At 34.9% G+C, this 22,862-nt stretch overlaps 3 protein-coding genes across 11 annotated transcripts; 1 reads left to right on the forward strand and 2 right to left on the reverse strand.

Annotated features, from left to right (window-relative positions):
- Window positions 1–1,035: 1,035 nt before the first annotated feature.
- LOC109007139 (pollen receptor-like kinase 1) lies at window positions 1,036–4,868 on the reverse strand. Its single transcript, XM_018986693.2, has 3 exons — window positions 3,962–4,868; window positions 2,814–3,395; window positions 1,036–2,006 (listed from the first exon to the last, which is right to left on the reverse strand). The coding sequence occupies exons 1-3, from the start codon at window positions 4,623–4,625 to the stop codon at window positions 1,327–1,329; spliced, it is 1,926 nt and encodes a 641-aa protein (XP_018842238.1). The 5' UTR covers window positions 4,626–4,868; the 3' UTR covers window positions 1,036–1,326.
- A 2,025-nt stretch (window positions 4,869–6,893) lies between these two features.
- LOC118343762 (disease resistance protein RUN1-like) lies at window positions 6,894–16,619 on the reverse strand. 9 transcript variants are annotated; one of them, XM_035691005.1, is made up of 10 exons: window positions 16,044–16,619; window positions 13,265–14,375; window positions 12,385–12,720; window positions 11,204–12,271; window positions 10,539–11,116; window positions 10,312–10,391; window positions 9,190–9,338; window positions 8,523–8,745; window positions 7,879–8,422; window positions 6,894–7,308 (listed from the first exon to the last, which is right to left on the reverse strand). In XM_035691005.1, exons 1-5 carry the CDS (start codon window positions 16,550–16,552, stop codon window positions 10,691–10,693), a joined length of 3,450 nt encoding a protein of 1,149 aa, XP_035546898.1. In that variant the 5' UTR covers window positions 16,553–16,619; the 3' UTR covers window positions 6,894–7,308; window positions 7,879–8,422; window positions 8,523–8,745; window positions 9,190–9,338; window positions 10,312–10,391; window positions 10,539–10,690. The 9 variants fall into 9 exon arrangements, with proteins under 9 accessions (XP_035546898.1, XP_035546899.1, XP_035546904.1 ...); XM_035691006.1 differs by having other exon boundaries at window positions 8,523–8,730; window positions 9,190–9,433; XM_035691011.1 differs by having other exon boundaries at window positions 6,894–7,273; window positions 8,293–8,422; window positions 9,190–9,433.
- Window positions 16,620–21,840: 5,221 nt separating this feature from the next.
- On the forward strand, window positions 21,841–22,473 carry LOC118348678. Its single transcript, XM_035690778.1, has one exon. It carries the CDS (start codon window positions 21,841–21,843, stop codon window positions 22,471–22,473), a length of 633 nt encoding a protein of 210 aa, XP_035546671.1.
- The last annotated feature ends 389 nt before the right edge of the window (window positions 22,474–22,862 follow it).

The raw sequence follows: 22,862 nt of genomic DNA on the forward strand, positions 1-22,862 counted from the left end.
GCTCACCTCTTTGTGGTAATGCTTGTTTAGGTGAGCTCTATCAGCCCTTAAAAATATGGGGGAAGAGCCTATTTTGTCTTACGTTGGGGCTACTCCATGCATCTACTTTCTGGTTTCACTTCGCACAATGAAGCTATATGCATGTGACATCGAGCTTGGTGTTGTATCTAGCTATCCTTATTGCAGCTGTATGTGTTGTCAACTGAAGAAGAGTGCTAGCCTATATCTATATTGCCGACCCTTTCATCATTCCCACGCAGCAAATCTGGATGGGTACTATAGAAACAACATGTGTAATGCATCTTGATGTAATACCATTCATATGCCCTGCTATGAACATTGGGACATATTGGAATGTTTAAAATATTTCAAGTAATTATGTTATAAGGTGTTGTGGGTGTCTTTTGCACTATGTTTTATAACTTGATGAATTTAAATTTGCATATATATTATTGTACTAAACTAGCAGGTTACACTTGTCAGCATGCTAGTGTAGTAAATCCTCTCTCTTCCCTTTCAGCTACATGATCGTATCGTGGGTATTAAGTTTTTAATACGAAATGATTTAGTGGACAATTGGTTGATTTAGTTTCTAGGAAACTACTTTTTGCGGCCATCTATCCCACGAGAATAAATTATTACAGATGGTTGGGTTGGTAGGAAAAGAAAACTCAACAGATTTGGCCACGCATGAATCTGGTAGCAAAAAATATTTTCATACAATTAGTATTGGTGGGCAATACTAATACCGACACCAAGATCTTGTGGCGACTGACTGCAGTAATGCCGACAAGATAATTCAATTGTTCAGTTTTTTTTGCCACGAACATAGTAGGCTTCTGCGGCTCTGCCGCGGGCATACTGGTTTTAGCCACCATAAGCATTCTTGGCTAAATGCGGTTTATGTTGTAGTGATACTCAATGCACATGGCATATAACCCGGCCCTCTCATATAGATAATCGTGATGTGGTTGTTATGGTGGTGGCGGTGGCAGTGGCAGTGGCGGCGGTCATTGTCATATAACATATCATATAAATGAGCCATTAATACTTGTGGAAATACGCATACAAGTTATAAATTGAAAGAGGGAGATGCAAATAGTACTAGAAAGTGAAAATGCCAGTATCGAGAGAAATATAAGGCAAGCCATCCAATTTTGCATCAAACGCATGATATATATAGCTGCATATTGATTGAAGTTACACTATCATAAATTAGAAGATCTCTCTCTAGCCCCCCGACAAATTTCCACTTCAAAATCCTTAAAAGCCATTCCGAGGAATGCAGATCCAGTCACAAGAGACCAACGATTTGGCAGCAATGAATCATTCATCATGCATTGACAATTGAAAGTCAGCAGAAAGTTCTCTTGTAGATCCTGCCTCATTACTAGCATACGAAGTATAGAATATTTCTTCCTCCGTATCTTCCCTCTCTACTAACTCTTCAATCTTCTCAACAACCTCATTCAAATCCCATCTCTTCTCCACATTTCTTTCACAACAAGCCAACCCAATCTTCAAAAGCTTGTGCATCTCCCCCTCACTATTCCTAGTTGCACCCATCTCCTTGTCAAACACCTCGTTCGTCCATTCTTCCGGAACAACCGAATTCACCCAAGTGACTGACAAATCCTCTTCTTTTCCCTTGCCTTGCTGTAGAATGTTTGCTGGGAATTTTCCGGTTAAAATCTCTAGTATCAGTAATCCAAAACTCCATACATCAGTCTTCTTTGTTATCCTACCTTGTTGCAAGTACTCCGGGGACTTGTAAACGACCATGATGTCTCGGGCATCCTCTTGGTTGATCAGGGGGATCAAACCATAGTCAGTGAGAAGGGGATCAAAGGATTCATTGAGAAGAACATTCGAGGACTTGAGGTGGCCGTGTGGGGCAATTAGGTTAGGCAGCTCATTGTACATATATTGAAGGCTCTTGGCTATGCCTTTGACAATCTTTAACCGGGTTGGCCAATCAAGGCTTGGCTGACCTAGAGCTTCATGAACTGATGAAAGGATGTCAATGAGATGCAACAAATTATTAGTAAGTTCAACCTTCTGTGATGTTATTTTCAGGACTAGTACTACTCATTGTAAAATATTCATGATCATGCATGATATTCCATTTATAGCAAGAGGTAGTTATGTACTAAATTCAAATTGTCATTTTGAGTATACATGAGATTAGTATTTAGAAAAAGTGAAACTATGAAAGTGTCATCATGATTGGATAATGAATAAGCCGTCAAATAAAATTAAATTGGAAGGTAATAAGTGAAATATGTGTCAAATAATATATATAGGAGTTGGTGACGACAACTAAATGCTACTACCTTAAAGGAAGAACAAGAAAAAAGAAATTGCAGACTCTTTTTTTTTCTTTTTTCTTTTTTTTTTTTTGATAAGAAACATTCATCTTCATTCAAGATTAACAATTACAGGCATTTATCAAGCCAAATGACCTGAGAAAGAAATTGCAGACTTGTTCAACCAGATTGAGTATTGCTTTATAATTATAAACAGTAAATTGAAGAATGACAGAGTTTTCCTTAAAACTGGCTTATAATTAGGACTATTGGTATAATTGGACAATGTGATAGTGCTTCTTTGCATCGAAAATGATGTCAGTGAACATATTGAAAGTGATTACACAACAGAGGTGGATATATTATATGTAAGTATGTATGTATGTATGTATACATGCATGATGAAAATGCTATGTTTATAAAGAAACATATACAGAGGGCCTACCAGTTCAGGAACTAATATACATGCACATGTGAGCAAACATATTTTAGAGAGGAGATCAGTACCATGTAGATGAACGGCCAAGCTGGCCTTCTGCACAAAGTCAAATGCCAAGAGCTTCTCTTCCTTCCTATAGTAGTAAGCCACCAGAGGAAGCAGATTCGGGTGTCTCAACCTCCCTAGCTTGCTCATATGCTCTTTAAACTCCTCTTTCCCCAAATTATTCATTTGTTTGAACCGCTTCACAACCATCACCTGTCCATTGTGCAAGGCAGCCTTGTAAGAAGACCCAAAGGATCCACTGCCCAATATCTCAGCTGAGGCTTTAAGCAATTCCTGCATATCAAACTTCTCCCTATCTTCCCTGACAAAGGTCAGCTTCACACCCTCAACCTTCTTGGTATTTCCACTGCGGTTTGTTGAGTCTTTCCCTGATTCGTTCGATTCCTTTATGCCTGATTTCTTTTGCAAGTTTGATGGCTGTACTGGAGCCTTTGTCAATAAAGCTGGTTGCCTCTTGTGGTTGATGAAGACCACTATACCTATGCCGACTGTTGCCATCGTTGCAAGTATAACAATCACTAGGATACTTGGAATTGAGCCTTCGTCACAATTACCCATAGGCTTTCCACATAGCTCTAAATTTCCTGCCATTGATAGGACAAAACATCACTGCCTGAATGTTTTCACACATATTTACCTTAGTATATATATGCATATGTGGGCTTTAGGCATTGTTTCATGTGGGTTTTCAGTTCTTTGGAGGCTTAAGTTGGCTAATCAATGTCCAATATTAGAGTGGAAAGTGCTAGATGCCAACGAAGCCCTGAGATGATCATATATATATGTTCAGACATTATATTCAACTGAAAAGTTTTGAGTATATAGATATAGAGATCTAACAATTAATCTTACAGGAAACAGTACTCTCTATTATAATTACCATAACAATATAGAATAGAATCCAATAGATCACTTATAGGCTTAATCAATATTTTAGTTCAAAACATAAGACTGCAGATTTGTAACTATTACTTTGAACCTTTGATTTTGTTAGAAGCAGTCATTTTCTGATAACTCTGAAGAATAAATACATCAACTGAAGAAACACGTTTGTGTAAGTACAAATACATGTACATGTACATGCACATGACACATTATATATATATAGATATTATATATACAGAGATGATCTTATAAAAAGTTGACTCACCAGAGAAGGAGCTTGAATCCATCCCACTAAGGCTATTTGGAATTGGACCCTCCAATTCATTGCCCGATACATTAAAATAATTCAATGACTCCTGTTGAAAATCTGGTATCTGACCATCAAAATGGTTATCCTCAAGCCTTAACTCCAAAAGCTTCGGCAAAGTTATCAATGATGTAGGAATGCTACCAGCAAACTGGTTATGCGCCAAATGCACTCTCTTCAACCGCAACATACCCGAAAAAGCATCATAAGGAATCTCCCCAGAAAAATTGTTGTTTGATAAATACACAGACCTTAAGGCACTGAGTTTCTTTAAATCTGGCAATGGACCATCAAAGTTGTTCTTCATAAAGCTTATAGTTCTCAAATTCGACAGTAACGCGAGCAAGTCCACATCAATGAAACCATTTAGTCCCATATTCTCGAGTCGTAAACCCTTAACTTTTCCTTTCCCACAATAAACACCAACCCAATTTACATTATGTTCAGAACATGGTATCGTTGAGCCATTCCAGCTGATTAATGCGTTATTGGGTTGAAGGGAGGCCTTGAACTTTAGGAGGGTTTCTGATTCTGATGCCTCAGAAGAAGATACCACAAATATGACATGCAAAAACATGTAAAAAGTAGCATGCAGCGACGGCGTATCCTTACGTGCCGCCATTTCGTAGGATAGCACTCGCCTTAGCCCGGGGCGGCATGCACGCCCTTGGAGCGGGTTGCTGCAATGAGAATGGGTGCTATAGAAGGGTGAGGAAGGCCTGGAAGAATGGTGGAAAGGTTGATGACATGAGAGAGAGAGACAGAGAGACAGAGAGAAACCAAGGGGGTGCTAAGAATAGGAGATTGCGAGGCTGTTAGGGGACAGAGGAAATGGGTTTAGAGGTTGACAAAGTCTTTATTTGCATGAGATGTACATGTATGTATTGGATGAGAACTATATATCCGGTCGACCTTCAAATTGGAAAGAAAATCCTTGAGAATCACTTTAATTTTTGCTTTCCAGCTAAGTGAGAAGAAAAGTGATTAATAAAACTTTAATTTTTCTAACTGAACAAGAATAAGAAAAATAATTTTATAAAAAAAATAATAAATATGTTGGATTTTCTAGAGGAAAAGTGATTAATAAAACTCTACCGGCTGCATTTCATACCTGACAGATCTTCAGGGGCAGAACCCATTTAACCATCTAGGCTCTTACATGTCTGTGTTTATGGTATTGACTAAGTGTAGATCATTTGTGTGGTTATTGACAAGAAATTCAATCTTTTTGTAATGAAACAGTATTGTATCTGTTAGCCATCAAGTTAGGCTCGATTAGATACAATAGAATCAAGAGCTCCAACAAGATAACCACAAAATGGCAAGCCAATATTGGTGATACTAAAATAGAAGTCTTTCATTATGCATTGCTATTAGTACATGACCTGATTAGTAACCAGTAAGAAGGGGCAGATTTGCTGGAGTTTAAGGAGTTGGAATGTTTTCATGACAGGAATTATTATTTCCTCAAGAGTTCATTCTAATTTTGAGACGCATACAAACATATGATAATAATCCCATCTAGAGCTTTAGGACCTTTGATTTGTATCATTTCTCAAACCAGAAACTTTCAGCAATTACCCTGTATTTTGACAAATGCAGCCCAAGAAGATCAACAATTACAATATGATGAAAAAAAAAATCAACCAAATTTTAGATTCCCTTAATTTGCACAGAAATTAAGTTCATCTCAATTCATGTGTTTGCCACACATGTTAAGAAAAAAAGCTCCACACAGATAACCTTTCTTCCCTCCTTGTGACCCTAGAAAAATACAACGGTGCTAGCAACATCGAAATTTGGTGTAGCAATCAAGTCCAAGCCAAAACATGGAACAAACTTATGGAGTATCCAATTCCTTTGTCATTAAATGGTGGCAAAGCAATTCCCCTGTGTGTGAGTGAGATGAAAACACACTTGCCAAACCTATACAATCTGTTTAATTCTCTCAAGTCCTGAGCAATTCAGTTTGAAGCTTGGAAAGTTAATAAAATGACATTATCCAAAGCTTTCAGCCTTTTAATGGTGACATTCTAATGCCTAGTATAACAATTCATCCAGCATCCTTTCCAATATGGGAAGAGGTCATGATAGTCTCATAGAAAGTTGAAAAGGTGAAAAAGGGATAAGAAATCAGGTCCAATACATTTCCTATCTGGTTAACTCAAAAAGAATCCTAGAACATTGTAATTCCTTTTATGTTATGCTATACAATTCTAACCTTATTCAACTTACCCTTCTTATGGTCATTAGGTCTGTAAAACATAGTTTTCAAGGCACTTAAATCTCCCTTTACGGATCTGGTCTTGGTCTAAAAGCATATTCTTTGAGGCCTTTGAACCTGTTTCAATATTCCTGGTGTATATATATGTATTGAAATTCCAGTAAAGGGGTCGAGGAGATTACTTCGCTGCAAATTCCACAAGCATCCAATGAATGGAAGGTTTGAGCTATTGCAAAAAAAAAAAAAAAAAAAAAAAAATCGAGGTAGGTTCATTCTATGTTCACTTAAACTAAAAAATACCTTTAAAAGAGTACTAATTTCCCATAAAAATTTTTTTTTCTCTAAGATACATGGAATGTCAATGGATGCTTATTCACAAGTCACCATGAGATAATGCAACTGAAGTTCTAAACATGCTAATAGTGAAAGAATTTTTTCCACAACCTTTTTTCACATCTGGTTTTGTTTGATAAATATGCATGCAATACTTCAAAACATACCCTGAGCACTCATGCCCCATGACGCCCAGTAATATGACATAATCATGCTTCTTTAAAGGAAAATCAGTTAGTCTTCATTGCTGGACTATATTAAGCATACCAATCAGCCTTCTTCAAACATTTATTTTTTCATCCCTTTTACTGTTCTAGATCATCAACTCCATAATAGCTCGACCAAATATCACTTTAGAAGTGAATCAAGGCTCCATAATAGCTCCATAACAGACACAAAAACATGCTCAAAAGGAGTACTGTACAATACAAACATAATGAAAAGTTAGCAGGTAGAAATAGAATATGAATCAAGCCTTGTAGGATCAATCCTCTGCTGGTTATGGTGCATTTTCCTTTAAGGCACTATGCAGATCTTGGAGTTGAATATGTGTTCTTGAGTCTAAATGCAATATCTTCGAGCTGTCTCCTTACTGGAACAACATGTGCATCCATCCTATAATCCATCTCCGATAACAGAATTTCCATCCAGGAAGGTCGTGCCACCTGTCTAGATGAGCGTTCACAGCCTCATGTTGGCTAAGACCAAGTAGTCTGTTTCTGAGCAAATGTTAGCATGTTGTGCAATCCTAAGAAAGATAGACAAATTAAATTTTTATCCCAAGTAACCTGAAACTTGTTGACAAACATATATGCATACGTGAATAGAGTAATCAATAACCCTAACAAGAGTGCTTTATTTCGAGAAAACATTTCTCAGTATATTTTGAGTTTAAACGTGTCCCGTAAAACTGTGAAGATTGGAGATTGGATTTCCCCCTAGGATTTGAAGACTATTCTCAAGAGAAAAACACTTGGTTTCTAAGTCATCATTGGTAAACGACTGAGATTAACACGCGATACATGAATCACTTAGACTCATGACTTAAACCTGAGCTATTAGTTGCTTGTATAGGAAATCTGCCAACACAAGTATGGTTGCATATAGTCCTAACGACCCCCATCTTGAGTTGTTAACTTTGGAACATAATAATAATTGCAGGTTCCTCAGTGATGAAAACTAGCAAGTGTGTTTTAGTGTTAGGAGTGAGATTTGAAAGTAAATCTAGAGCAAAACAAGCATTTGGTTGATGAATGAAGAAAGGATGGTAGGTTGATCAATGCTATGAGTGATTTGATTAGTTTAGTAGGGGACTCACCGAGTTGTGTATCCTAAGTTCAAATTTTTGATATCCAAGGTTGTAGAACGCCTCTTCTGTTGTGGATAATAGTTAGATTCCAAGTTGCAATCATGCTCATAGAACACATTTGAATGATCTTTGCATTATCTGCATGCTTATGCACCAACTGGACTCCACAACGTTTAAGGGATAATGAGTTTGAATAATAAGTAAACCTAACATTTAGACTTTTCCCTTTTAGCTGGAAAGGTTCTAGAACAGAGTACTCCAACCATTCATGATCTAAACCCCATGAGTGAAGTATCCTTTCTTTACAAAGCTTTCTTACACCGTTACAGGTGATGTCAACATTAAGAAGATGAAGGGGAGTTTCTGTAGAGATCGCAAAAATAGGTCCAACAGCAACATACACAACAATTCCTATAATCTCACCCCAATATAGAAGCCCATCAATATCTATTTCACATGATTGAGTATTTGAAGCCTCTTTACAATGGATTAACCAGTCAGGAATCATACTTCCCGGAAATATAATGCCGCCAAAATAGTCATTAAGATGTCCCTGTTAAAAAAATATGTTTCAAATATGTCACATAAAACAAAAGGAAAAAGAAAAGAAAGAAACATTAGAGACACAGGGGGGGTGAGGGCGAAAGAGATACCTCATCGAATAAAAGATTTGCCACATGAATCCATATATTCACAAACATTTTATAGCATCTGAACAATTCAATCCATCAAAGTGCCCTTAAGTTGCAAGTATTGAATAGAAACTTTCTTGATACTTCGGGAAACCTTTCCAATGAGATGCATCCATTAGCATATACCTCTTCTACATTGGGTGGAAGCTCTACAATTTCTTGAAGTTGCCTGCAATCCTCCAACCTAAGTTATTTTAATCCATTAACTCTTTTGATGGATGTGGGAAGACTAACAATATCACTACTCGATAGGTCTAATTCTTTCAAAGTAGAAAAGCCATTTTGTTCCCTAGCAAGAGCAAATAATGCCTAAGTGTGATGGCAAAAGCAAAGAATGAAGTTCTACATAGTTCAACAATTGCAAAAAATTATGTATTTTGTCTTATCAGAACACACATATTTATACATCGCTATTTCACTTTGTAAAAATTTATAATGAAGAAACTTAAACTTCATTCATCTATCTTTATTTACACTACTTTAGATCGACAATTTAATACAGCTAATGTTTCTGTGTCCCTTTGTATTTCTAATTCCATTTTCTTCTAAAACAAAACCCCTAATAGGTTCACTAGGAAAAAAAAAAAGACAAATTAAAAATTAAAGCACATTTTATAGTGAATCTTACCGTATTTTCTTCAAGTACATAACGAACATCTTCATGAAACCATAACCTACTACGTCTGCCAAGCTCTCTTGGTGACTCTTGTCGAACAACTTCTCTACCCATATCTTGCAACAAGTCATGCATGGTCAATCTGTCATACTTATCAATACCTATGAGGCATTTGTCGATAAGCTTTTCGATACCAGCATTTGGAAAGAAGCCATAACTATCCAGTATTTTAGTGACATATCTTACATCCTTTCCTCTGAAAAAACATGCGATATCAAGGAAAATATTTCTCTCATTTGACTCTAATCCATTGTAACTTATTCTTAATTTTTCTTGAATATTTTCCTCCGGAATTCTTTTGTATTTTTTCAATACACTTTCCAATAAGATATATCTCTACTGTATAGATCCGAGCCCACCACTATTAAAGCGAGTGGAAGACCCTCATCGTAGCTTAGTGCATCTTTTGTGAGTTCCCCAAAATTGTCATTTGGTTTGTCACTTTTGAAGGCATTCTGACTAAAGAGTTGAATAGCTTCATTGTGATCCAAATATGTATCATGCATGGCTAGTAGATGTTTATCCCTTGTTGCGGCAAAGTCTTTCTTTCATCAAATTGATTCCTCTCCCTCCCTTTATTATTATTATTTTTTTTGTGACAAAACTAAAAACTAAAAAACAACTTTCCTTCTTCACACATTTATTTTTTTCATCCCTTTACTGTTCAACCAAATATCACTTTAGAAGTGATTAAGGGCTCTAACCTAAGAGGACTTTTATCAAACCCGAGGAGAAAACCAAGAGTCGTAATTTTTAACAAAATTATGAATCAGACTCTCAACCAAATATACTTGAATTTATATCAAGAATTTTATCCCTTTCAATTGATACGAAGCAATAACAATAAATTGTTGAACGCATCAATAATTGGAGAGAAAATCAATCTCATAAATGATATTACTAATCTTTAATGAGGTTTCATTCTTAACCTTAGTTGAAAATTTAGCTAGACATATTCATGAAAATAAATTCTAGAAATGAACATAAATAAATATCAAAGCAATATTTAAAATGAAACTAAAGAAAAATAAAAATTATACTGCTATTAGAATGTAAAAGCTACAAGTCTGTTACCGTTAAAGTCTGTTATGGTTACAGTTCTTTCCCAACTTTGATTCCTTCTGCAACTTTGATTCCTTTCTGAACTTCAATTGCTTCATTAATATAAAGTTCAAACTTAAGTAAGAAAAATAAATATTTCAAGACTAATAAAAATATAAGAATTAACATGACTACATAATTGTGATAATGCTTTATTTAATTTAGTAAAATTCTGCACAAATTCAGCTATTATCACTTACCCAAGTCGAAGTTCTAAATTTCAATCTTCAATAATTAAATCATCATTAGCATCATTGAATTCCATAATTCTCATGGTTGAAGATTGCCGCTTCTGTTGTGGGTACAACAAATCGGGTTCCAAGTCATGCTCACCATCATCTCGGTATCTCTTTCAATTCCCGTATACTAGATGGACTCCAACACTTTTAAAGATTGCATTGTTTGAGATAGTTCGAAATTCAAACCTCATATTGTTCTTCCTGTAACTTCTTGACAATACCCGATCAATAGAACTTCCAACTTTGTATTGTAGCAATACACAATGTGGGTCCGTTGAAATAGCATTATTGTATTCATTGAACATCGACTGGCCGTTTATTGAGATAATAATTTGGTCAAATCTCATCGGGTAACATCCCACAACAGAACACAAAACTAATGCCACGATTTGATGCCCAAAACACATGGATGCATTATGATCAATTTCTATTTCAATAGAATTAGTAAATGAAGTAGTCTCCTTGCAATACTTGAACCACTCTGGAATCCTACTTCCTGGATATATAATCCTAAATGAATCTTTCTCCCGAAAGTGTTCCTATTAAACCAATTAGTATATGTTAGAAATTAATAAATACAAGCTATCAAATAAGAAATAGAAAGAAGTTAGAGGTCAAATAAATACCTGAACCAATAATGGATCTGGCGCATTATTCCCTACATCCACTTCCACTTTATTGCATTCCGATAAGTTAATCCTTGTTAGCCGTTTTAAGTCGGGTGTACCAAATGAACATTCTGTCGATACATGAGGAAAGCGTTCCAATAACACGCATCCTCTAACATCTACCTCTTTTATATTTGGTGGAAGGTGTAGAATTTCTTCAAGTTGCTTGCAGTCACTCAAATTAAGTTTAGACAATCCAACAAATCCTTCGATACATGGAGAAAGGCTAACAATACCACTAAAAGATAGATTTAAAGTCTTCAAACTGGATGATAAATTATATGTCCGAAATAAATTATTTGATTCTGGTAAGAAATTCTTTAGGCTGGAACATCTTTTGGCAAGTACCTCTTCTATATTTGGTGGAAGGTGTAGAATTTCTTCAAGTTGCCTGCAGTAGCTCAAATCAAGTTTAGACAATCCAACAAATCCTTCGATACATGGAGAAAGGCTAACAATACCACTACCAGATAGATTTAAAGTCCTAAGTGAATTATTTGATTTTGGAGGCTGTGTACATGGCATGGATTGTCGATTATGCCCCACCTCTGCTACTAAATTTACAAAATTTGGACAATCTTTGATCTGAACATCCTTTAGACGTTCCAATTGAAAAATATTTATTGGAAGATGCACAAGGCTTTCGCACCCTTGCAAATATAACATGTTGAGCCCAATGAGGTTTGTAATGGATGGAGGTAGCTCTTGTATTACGGTGCTTGATATCTCGACACACTTCAAATGTTCCATTTTACACTCAATCTCAGGAAAGTATTCAAGGCTTTTACAACCTCTAAGTTGAAGTAATACTAAACATCTCAACTTGAAGCTTCTTGGCAACTTCTTTAAGTTGAAACAATTAATAAAATCCAATTCAACAAGCTTATTCAAAAATCCAACAGAATCATGAACCTCAACTAAACTTCCACATCCACTAAGAATCAACTTCTGTAGATTTGAGCAACTTGAAAGATCCGATATATTTGTCAAGTTGTAACAGCAACTGAGATCCATACTTGTTAAGTTCTGTTTAAAAAGAAGAAAATAAAGGAAATATATTAACAATTAAAGGAAATTTGTAGCATACCTTAAAAGTAAGACAGATCGACATCATATATATTGAAAATAAAAGTACTTACCTTAGATTGCAATCTTGTGCCTAAATCTCTAATTTTACCACTGATATTGAAAACGATGAGTTTCTCTCCATGAAAAGAAGATGGCAAAAACTCCAAAGAGCAGTTAGGCAAATCAAGAACTCTTAACTCATTAGAGAGATAATTCAATTCTGGCTCAAAAGAGAGAAACATGTGATCGTCCATTTTAACTATTAATATTCTGAGTCTTTCCATTTTTGCAAACACCTCAGAACCAAAACGTATAATAATGCCATAGTAATCCAAAGGCAAGTCGTCATAAATGTCGCCGCCCTCCCAAAGCAGATTTATCAATATGCCTTCAATTTGCTCTGTTCCCTAATGTGAGAATGCACAAGTGTTTTATTAAAAATCAAAGATAAAATCCCTATAATTTAACTCTAATTACTTAAGTGTTCATGAACTATACATAAGTTTAACAAGCTAAGATTATATATATATATTACAATACGTGTGTACATCACTATTTCATTTATTAAAAAAGAAATAACAAACATAAGCCACATTTTTCTTCATATGGTGCTTCTATTTTAGATTTCAAATGTCAAAGTCATGTATACTTCTTTCTTTTAATACGTATTACTCAGTTTAAAATACTAAAATAGGGCCAGATAATCATAGCATTTTGCCTTTTTAGAAAAATGGGGAAAATGGTGATATATAGTTTGATGATTTTATTTGCACTTCTTCATTAAAATTATTTTATTTACAACATTGAGAAAATATTTTATGTAAAGGGTACGTATGTGTCTGTATAATAATTTATATGTATTTCTGGATCCATTTCTTTTAATTTAACAATAGCTTCAATTGAAAGAATAAAAACTCGGAAGTAGAATTATATTTGTAGGGAAAATCTTACCTTATTTTTTTCAAGTACTTCCAAAACATCTTCATAAAACCATAATCTACTCCGCTTGCCAGGTTCTTTGGGTGATTCTTGTCGGACAATTTCTTTACCCATATCTTCTAGTAAGTCATGCATCATCAGTCGGTCATGTTCATCAATAGTTATGAGACATTTATCATTGAGATTTTTTATACCGGCATAGGCAAAGAAACCACAACTGTCCAGTATTTTAGTGACATATTCTCTCTTGTCTCCTTTGAAGAAACATGCAATGTCGAGGAAAATATCTTTCTCAAAATCATCTAATCCATCGAAACTTATTTTGAGTATATCATAGATCTTTTTATGCGGAATTCTTTGGTACTTTTCCAATTCGCATCTCCAAAAAGGTATATCTCTTCCGCGCAGATTTGAGCCTACCACAGTCAAAGCGAGAGGAAGGCCACCAGCATATTGCAGTGCAAGTTCTGTGAGTTCCACGAAATCATTATCCGGTTGGTCACGCTTGAAGGCATGCCAGGAAAAGAGCTTAAGAGCGTCTTTAGCATCCATTTCATTCATAGGATATATCCAATTACCAACATCATGCTGCACTAGTATATGCTTATCTCTTGTTGTTATGATGATTCGACTTCCCAATCCAAACCAATCAGATCTTCCACTTAGTTTTTCTAACTGGTCCAAACAATCAATATCGTCAAGAACCAAAAGAACCTTTTTACAGCAAAGTTTCTCCTGTATCATATTGATTCCTCGATCAACATCATCGACCTCAACCTTTGGATCTCTTAGGATATCAGAAAGAATTTTCTTTTGCAACTTCACGAGACCGCCCTTATCTGGTTTTGAATTTTCGCTAACATTGACAAGAAAACAACTCCCTTCAAACTGATCAGCAATGCAGTTATACACCTCTTTTGCAGTAGTTGTCTTACCAATTCCTCCAGTACCGAAAATCCCAATCATGCGTGTCTCATTAATAAACTCAATACATAAAAGCATATTAATACCTTCTACATGAGACTCCAACCCAATCGGATAATTCGCAACATGCAAGCATGTACGATTTGGTAGTTTGCTTGAGACTTCTTGAACAATCTTCTCAATACATTCAGATTCGTTCCTACCAATGCAAAAAGATTAAAAGAAAAATCATGAATTTGACATCCACTTCTTTAAAGACATGGGGACATGATTTAGGCACATGAATTTTATTCTCATGTAATAAATGTCGACATTATTGATAGGGGTACGAAGAAGTTACAACAATATTCATATGATCCTTAATTGTCGACCTGAATCCCGATCCTCCCATGGGTTGACCATAAGTCAAGTACGTACTAATTAATGCAGTCTTATAAATTTGTATTGGTGGTAGGGATTGGACTAACATGTACTATCTTTGAAATAATAGTGGCCGTAGGGATTCCAATCTCTTATCAAACTCAATACTTAAAAAAAGGAATAAGAAATGAAACTTTAAAGCCATTGTATGCTGTCATTAATCTTTGTTTCCTGTTTTCTTTAATCGTTGCAGTATTTTCTTTTTTTCAGTACCTGACTTTTATGTGTTAATAAAATATAGGAAAATAATCTTTTCCACCACAAAACTACCACCATTTTTAATTTATACCATAAACTTAAAAAAGTATTGATTTGCATTCTAAAGTACAGATAAACTTTTACTTCCTTCCAATTTAATTTGACTATATATATATATATATATATATATGAAGAATGTGCCGCTTGACCAATTTAACTTATGGTATAAATTAGATTTTTTAATTTATGATGTAAAATAAAAAAGACAGCAGTTTGAGTTTGAAAAATGTTATTACGTAGAAAAACATAATCAATATGAACACAAATTTTTATGAACTGAGGGCTTCTGCATTTTGGTGCGTAAAGTTATAATTTTGTAATATATCTCAAATTTCTTTGTTTTTCAAATTAAGAATATATGGAAACAAAAGTTGTTGTTGATATAATTAAATTAATATTAATTAAATTAATAAATTGATATAATTTATACTACAAATAAGATTGAATAATTATGTTATATTATATTAATTTATAAATTTATTTTATATTTATTTTTCATTAAAATATAAATATATATTTTTTTAAATATAAAATATGAGACCCACATTAAAAAAATTAATTTTTTAATAATGGACTCCACTCTTTTTTAAAGCGATTACTTTACGGTTACGTAGAATTACTCTTACTTATATATTAACTAATTTAATATATATAAATTTAAAAAAAAAACTGCTTTATTGACAACAATTTGTGTCGGTTGGGGTCCTTTGGTCTGGTTCTCTCTCTATCTCTCAAACCATATCATACACATAAATTATTGAGAGGGTAAAGAAGAGGAATTGGAGGAGGAAGTAGAGGAGATGAGTTCTAGTGATGCGTTGAAAGAAGTCATTTTGAATGTAAAGTATAACTAATTGCAGATGGATCGTAGATGATGATGGAACTCCTTGTATAAGTTTAAAGAAGTGGATACAGCGTTGCATGTAGGAGGAACTTCTTGGTAGTAGTAGTAGTAGATATTTAATCTCAGAATCACAAAAGATTTCTAAAATTTGATTACGTTTTGCATATAACTATTCAATGCCAAAAATAATCATAAATATCAAATTGTTTTCCTTTTGTATGATATTTTATCTTTACCATATCTCCCCAATGTCAGATCTTGGAATATTTATCTCAATTTTCCTCATAAATATCTCAAATATAGCATGTGCATACACATGAGAAAGTGCATATTGGCAAAACTTACCCGAATTTTGCTGACGAGAAACCAGAGATATGTGATACTTTTTCCAGAGCTTCCTTCCATTTCAACATCTTTACGTTATCCTTGAACTTATCTCCAAGTTTATCAAAGGATTTTCCAAAAATCCCATTTTGATGCCGTACTTCTGATGGATCTACTTGAAAAAAAATTGGTAAAACAATTTGTTTTTTTGTTTCCTTGCAATCAAGAATCTTCAATAACTCGTCTAAGCACCATCTAGATTCTGCATAGTTTTTAGAGAGTACAATAATAGAAATCATTGACTCTTCAATAGCTTTGAAAAGTACCGGTGAAATCTCCTCTCCTCTTTCAAGATTGTTATCAATGTAAGTATTGATTCCCCTTTGAACCAAAACTTTGTATAGATGGGAAATAAAGTTACCACGAACATCTTCACCTCTAAAACTCAAGAATACATCATGATTACATGAACGGATGGGAGGAGATGAAGTGGGTGAAGAAGAGGAAGAAGCTCCTGATTGAAAGGCCATGGAATTAGAAGTCCTGCTGATCTCAATACGTATGTGCGATTACCATTTACAAAGAGGTCGAATTATAGAGCAATGCTAGTTATGGCAAATAAATAATTATAGAGATGAAGTGGGCTAAAGAAAGGAGAAATTACTTGTTGGTCCCACAGCAATCGACTTTACTCTGTTTTAGCACAGATGCTGTTCCCACGTCTGGAAATTGATGAAGAAAATATACTATGGGGTCCAATATCCTTACAAAAAAGCGTGAAGCCATCGTACTATTGACTTCAGCAACGTCTTTTTTACACATGGTGCTGGGTCTCCTTCTAGTTCTTGAGCTCAATCATTCGTTGTTGTTTTTAACTATTTAATGGTGTAAATTAGGACATTTTAAAATAAAAATTTTATTTTAAAATATATACCATCATTTACATAAATTAAAATAAATTTTTTTTATTTATTTTAATTTTTAATTGAATTCAAACTAAAATTAACATGTTTAGTTTAGGTAGAGATCTCGTAATAGTAAAGTTTAAAAATTAATTAATATGGTTTTTTCTTGTTTCTTTTATTTTATTTCATTTTAAAAAATTTAAAGCATATCAAATCAAGTCATTTTAATTTATAAGTTATGTGATTTCTTTTATAAATTTAACAGTTCAAAAAAAAAATCAGTCGAAATAGATCATCAGTAATGATTGTTTAGACACAAAACCATAGTGCTGAAATTAAATGATGATATCAGTAATAAACTTGCATACGCTATGAGAAAATAAAAAATAAAAATCCAATCTAATTTCTGTATTTTATTTAGTTATTGTATTGTAATTCTTAATAAAGACACAGGAATACAGTGTAGGAGATGAGAAAGTTAAAATGAAAGTGACAGTTCTAATAATAATAATAACGCGTGACAGCTTTACAAAAAGTAAAAGGTTTAACCATCCATGGTGGTGGGCCTCTTCTCGCGTGACAGCTAATTCTTTACAAAAAGCGAAAGTGCGTTGGTCGTAGAAGGAACGTGGCCACAAACACTTCTTCAGCAAGTACTTCCAATCCACTTCTTGTGAATGTGCTTAATCATTCCTTGTTACTATTTTTTAACTCTTTAATGCTGTATTGAATCTGAGAGAAATATTGTTCTTCCTTTTACTTTTTTTTATCTTTTCTAATCAAGTATGATTTTAGAATTTTACTATTCATTGTCTCTATATATTACATATTGTTTTTATTTTTATATTTTAATTTTCCTTCACGAAATTGATGACCCACCAAGTAATTAACCCCGTCAAGCTCCTTAAGTTTTACTATTTATTTATTCTCAAAAATAAATAGAATATTATTTTTAAAAAATATATAGTTCCAGAATGTGTTTTTGGTTTTTATTATTTCTGGATTTTGTTTTATTATTATTATTATTATTTTACCTTTTGTCTTATTAACTATATTTTATTAGGAAGGATGTGGCAATTTTAGACCAAGGGGTTGCATTTTCATTGAGAATTAGGTTGCTTTTTAAGACTAACTGGAAATCGTTATATATAGTTGGAGCCTTAATTTGATCCATGAAATATCATTGACTCCAGAAACCATGATATTGACCAGAAGAATGTATCCCAAAACAAAGTAATCAATAACGTCCACATATTATGGATCCGTTTTCTCATGAAGAAAAAGCCACTTGTGCTTAAAAACAGTAAAATCAACGGACGAAACATTTTGTGATTGTTTACTCAATACTTCATTTAGCATTGTCCTTGCGTATGCGTTGGTCATAGAAGGAACGCGACCACATACAAATTAATTAATATGGTTTTTTTTTGTTGTTGTATATTATAGTTTTTTTTTTTTTTTTTACTTTATTTTCATTTCAAAATATTATGGCAATGTAAGCGAGAGGTAGGCTTGACCACATGAAGTGCGAGCGCGAAGCTTGTCCTGGCGAGATAAGCAGGAGGTGGGCTTGATTGCGTAAGATGCGAGCTTGTAGCTCGGCTATTGCAGGAGATTGGCTCGACAGCATAAGATGCATAGTGCTCGAGCATGTAGCTTGACTATGATGGGAGATGTACACAACTACGTAGGATGCGAGCATGTAGCTTGGCTATTGCAGGAGATGGCCTGACCGCATAGGATGCGAGCTTGTAGAGGTATGAAGGCGTCTGTTCTTCCGACGTCATTGTTTTCGATGGTGCTGGTGAACTTTCCTTTTCCGATTTGAATTGCGGTTAATGTTAGACTAAGTTTGTGTAACTCGCGCGAAGTGGTTTGGGAGCCCGTCGACCCACTGGGTCCACTTCAGGTGGTTGTCGAGCTCAGAAGCACCTTAACTCTGAAAGCTCGTTCCCGAAAATAACCCGCTGGTAGCGGTTTATGGTACGAGTGCGAACACACAGCGTTCTCTGGTGGAGATATTGTCTCAAGAGTAATGTAGAGTAGTCGAAAGACTAAACCCGCACTTCGTTGTGAGGCAGGCCAGGCGGCCTGAAGGCTGGTCCACTTGTTGACCCTCAACGGGGAAGGCAAGTAGAAGATGTCCGACCGTTATGGGTGTAACTAGTCCCGTCCGGTCTAGTTTTGGATAAAATTTAGGATCGAACCGGTATGTACATGTTTTGTATTTTCGAAAACAGATTACGCATTGGTTACCCTCCTAAACCAGTACCTCCGATTTTACCGATTTCGATCTGATTTTTGGAGATGCAATTTTTTCATAAAAAATCTTTAAAAAAATTGTTTAAAAAAAAACTGTTTTATTACAAATCTATTACTATTTACAAAAATTTGCTTTAAGAAAAACATCTGTTATGTAAAACAAATCTGCTATAAAACAAAAAGTGAAAATAGAATTTTGTTGTAAAAAAATCTGCTATAAGCCTATAAATATAACTGCTACAAAAATTGAGAGGAATAGAGTAATTATATTATAGCTTATATATGAGAGGATGATTATAAATAGAATATTATTATTTATAAGCCTATATAGCATGTAGAACTTTGTGATCAGGACTTGGCTATAGGAGGTTGCATGAGTGCGATCAGGCATTTAAATGTAACAATCTGAGGAAGACTTGAGCTATGTCTAAGTTTGCATTTAAAAAAACCAATAAATATTATAAATGGAGTCACTTGATTAAAATTATTGTAAAGAGAAAAAACTTCATCCCATGTATCGTAGAATCTCATTCACCATGCACATTCTTGTTCTGAATTTCTATTATTAAAATCCCCTCTTAAATCTTTTAGATCTCTAAAATTCCCACCAGCTAGAGCATTAATTTATCATAAGCAGCACAATTTAAGTCATTTACTTCAGGTTGGAATTGTCACTACTAACATTTGTAATGGTCTAGGGAAGGCCCAATCCACACACACACACACACACACACATATATATATATATATATATCTTGGATTATATTCTTAAAGGACTTGTAAAAAGTCCTGATTAGAACCATTATAAAAGTCAATATTAACTTCTTAATTCCTTCCAAGGAACTGTTTTGCAGTGTTCAATTAGAAGATCGATGCCATAGCAAAGTTGCATATCACAAACCCAAAAAAAATGAAAGGACGTACAGCACAATCTGGAAAATTTCAAGCAATTATATATGCTTTCTAGTTAGGAGATAAAGTCCTAGAAGTTTTTGGAATGAGTCCTTCATATAATATATTAACTGCTTGGTGTCCAAAAGTGCTATTACATAATTTCAACATTTGCCTGGCTTCTATCCATTATAGGTCGTGATTCTGGATTCCGGTCTCGGAAACCATCAAAAAGGTTTGCTGGCTCTTTCAAGGGCACTTTCACAGAGGGTATAAATATTGTTTGTTTTTCTGCAACAGATGGTATAAATATGTTATTCTGCAGAAGAAATTGATGAAAGTATGCTAAGTAACATATGGGTATCTGTTAAGAACAGATGCTTGTACCTGCAGGCTGCAAGTCATTGTTTTCAAGCTCAACAATAGGTAGTCTGGTGAAACCTAGACTACGTAGTCCATGAATATGTAATTGAAAGTGGTATATAGGAAAGGAAAGTGAGATAACAAGGCATCCGCATGAGCTTAAGGCACATGGTTATATCTTGAAAAGGAAAGTTGAAAATTTGTAAAATGAAAATTTGAAAATGAAATTTGAAACTGTTTGTAGAGGCGAATGTTATTGTTTGGCCAGGAATTCAAACAATTTATAACCATGTGCAATTATGCCCCTGGGTACGTGTGGTTCACTTAAACAATACCTTTTGACATAAAATACTCAAGGTACATGTGTTTTCCTTCATATTTCTTGTTGCTTATGTAAGGCGATGTGTTGTGATTAATATTTTCAGGGTACTGGAATGGGGTGAAGGTTACCATAATGGTGACATCAAAACTAGAAAAATAGTCCAAGCCATGGTACTAGCTCTGCATTTTGTCAAGTATACATCTCTTTATTGGCTTTCATATGGCTTTAGGGTTTTTAATAGATGAGTCATTATGTTTTCAAGTCTTTGTTAAACAAGATAAACTTCTATTTCTCATGGGTTCTTGATCTAGAGTCTGAGCTCCTCTCATCTCTCTCTCTCTCTCTCTGCGCTTACCATTTGTTTCTTCTTCTTAGCTTCACTTGGGTTTTGATTCTTCTTAAAAAATTTTCGTGGCTCCACCAATGTGGTAACTTAGTCTTGCTAGTAAATTGTCATCTACTATGCTTAGTGTTGAAGTATTGTTATCTCTTTCTCTTTGTGTACGAGTTCAGTACTTCTAAAGCTTTATTTGATATTTAAATTATTCTTGAAGTGGTATGTTTTTACATAATTATTATTCCTAATAGTTTGGAATAGATTAACTCAACATGAAATTCAATTACCACCACAACTGCAACCAAACAAGCTACCACTACCCCAAATATTCAGGAAATAAACACCCCTGGAGTTCCAATCTATCTCTCCTCAACACATCCAAGCACCCCTCTGTTGAATAATAAACTTAAATAAAGTTGTCTTTTAGTATATTCATGAACTAGAGTCTAGGTTCATCTTGGAAGAAGTAATTCATGTATTTGGAGATTCATGTATTTGGGGTATTCATGTACTTGGATATTCATGTACTAGAGAAGTTCATGTATTAGAGTAAATGCTAGGTGAATCTACAAGCCTATAAATACCCATGTATGCATTGGCACAATGTAAGCCACTTGAGAAGTAATTCACTTAGAGAAATTTCAGAAATAGTCTTTCCTCTCTTCCCTCTAGAATAGAATATCAGTTTTTCTCTTCCAACAAACTGGTATCAGAGCTAGTCTTTTCTAGATCCTGAAGATGGCTAACTCGACGTTTCCGTTTCAATTTCCGCATTTGACAAAGGAGAATTATGAGAATTGGTGCATTCGAATGAGGGCTTTGCTTGGATCTCAAGATGCATGGGAGATCGTAGAGAAAGGCTATGAGGAGCCTAGAGATGAAGCTTCGTTGAGTTCTAATCAAAAGGAGGCTTTGCAAAAGTTGCGGAAGAAGGACCAACAAGCTCTCACGCTCATCCATCAATGTTTGGATGAAGCAATGTTCGAGAAAGTGGCCAATGCCACAACTTCCAAGCATGCATGGGAGATCTTACAAAACTCCTATCAAGGAGTTGATAAAGTGAAGAAGGTGCGGCTTCAAATGCTACGAGGTGAGTTCGAAGTCCTTCGTATGCAAGAATCTGAGACGATTGCAGATTATTTTTCAAAATTGTTGGCCATTGTGAATCAAATGAGGAGATATGGAGAAAAACTAGAGGATGTCCGGGTAGTTGAGAAGATTCTTCACTCGTTGCATTCAAAGTTCGATTATATTGTGGTGGCTATCGAAGAGTCAAAAGACTTGGAGATGATGACGGTTGATCAACTCATGGGATCTCTCCAAGCCCATGAAGAGAGACTCAAGAAGAAGAAGGAAGAACCTATTGAGTAGGTTCTCGCCACAAAGCTCTCTGTAAAAGAGAAGGAAGGAGAGCATGATAGAAGTCAACGAGGAAGAGGAAGCGGACATGGACAAGGAAGAGGAAGAAGAGGACGAGGACGAGGACGAGGAAGAGGCGGACAAAGCAATCAAAACGCCAACCATGAAGAGAGAGGTCAATCCTCAAGAGGTCGTGGAAGAGGAAATTACTCAAGGCAGAATGGGAGACAATATGATAAGTCCAAAATCAAATGCTACAATTGTCAAAAGTATGGCCACTATGCTTTGGAATGCTGGAGTTCTCCTAGCAATGCTGAAGAGAAGGCGAATCACGTTGAAAATGATGAAGCGGAGCCCACTTTGCTACTAGCCTACAAAGGAGAAGAAACTAGCAAATCGAA

This window comes from Juglans regia, chromosome 6 (genome assembly GCF_001411555.2).
Source record: "Juglans regia cultivar Chandler chromosome 6, Walnut 2.0, whole genome shotgun sequence".
NCBI lineage: Eukaryota > Viridiplantae > Streptophyta > Magnoliopsida > Fagales > Juglandaceae > Juglans > Juglans regia.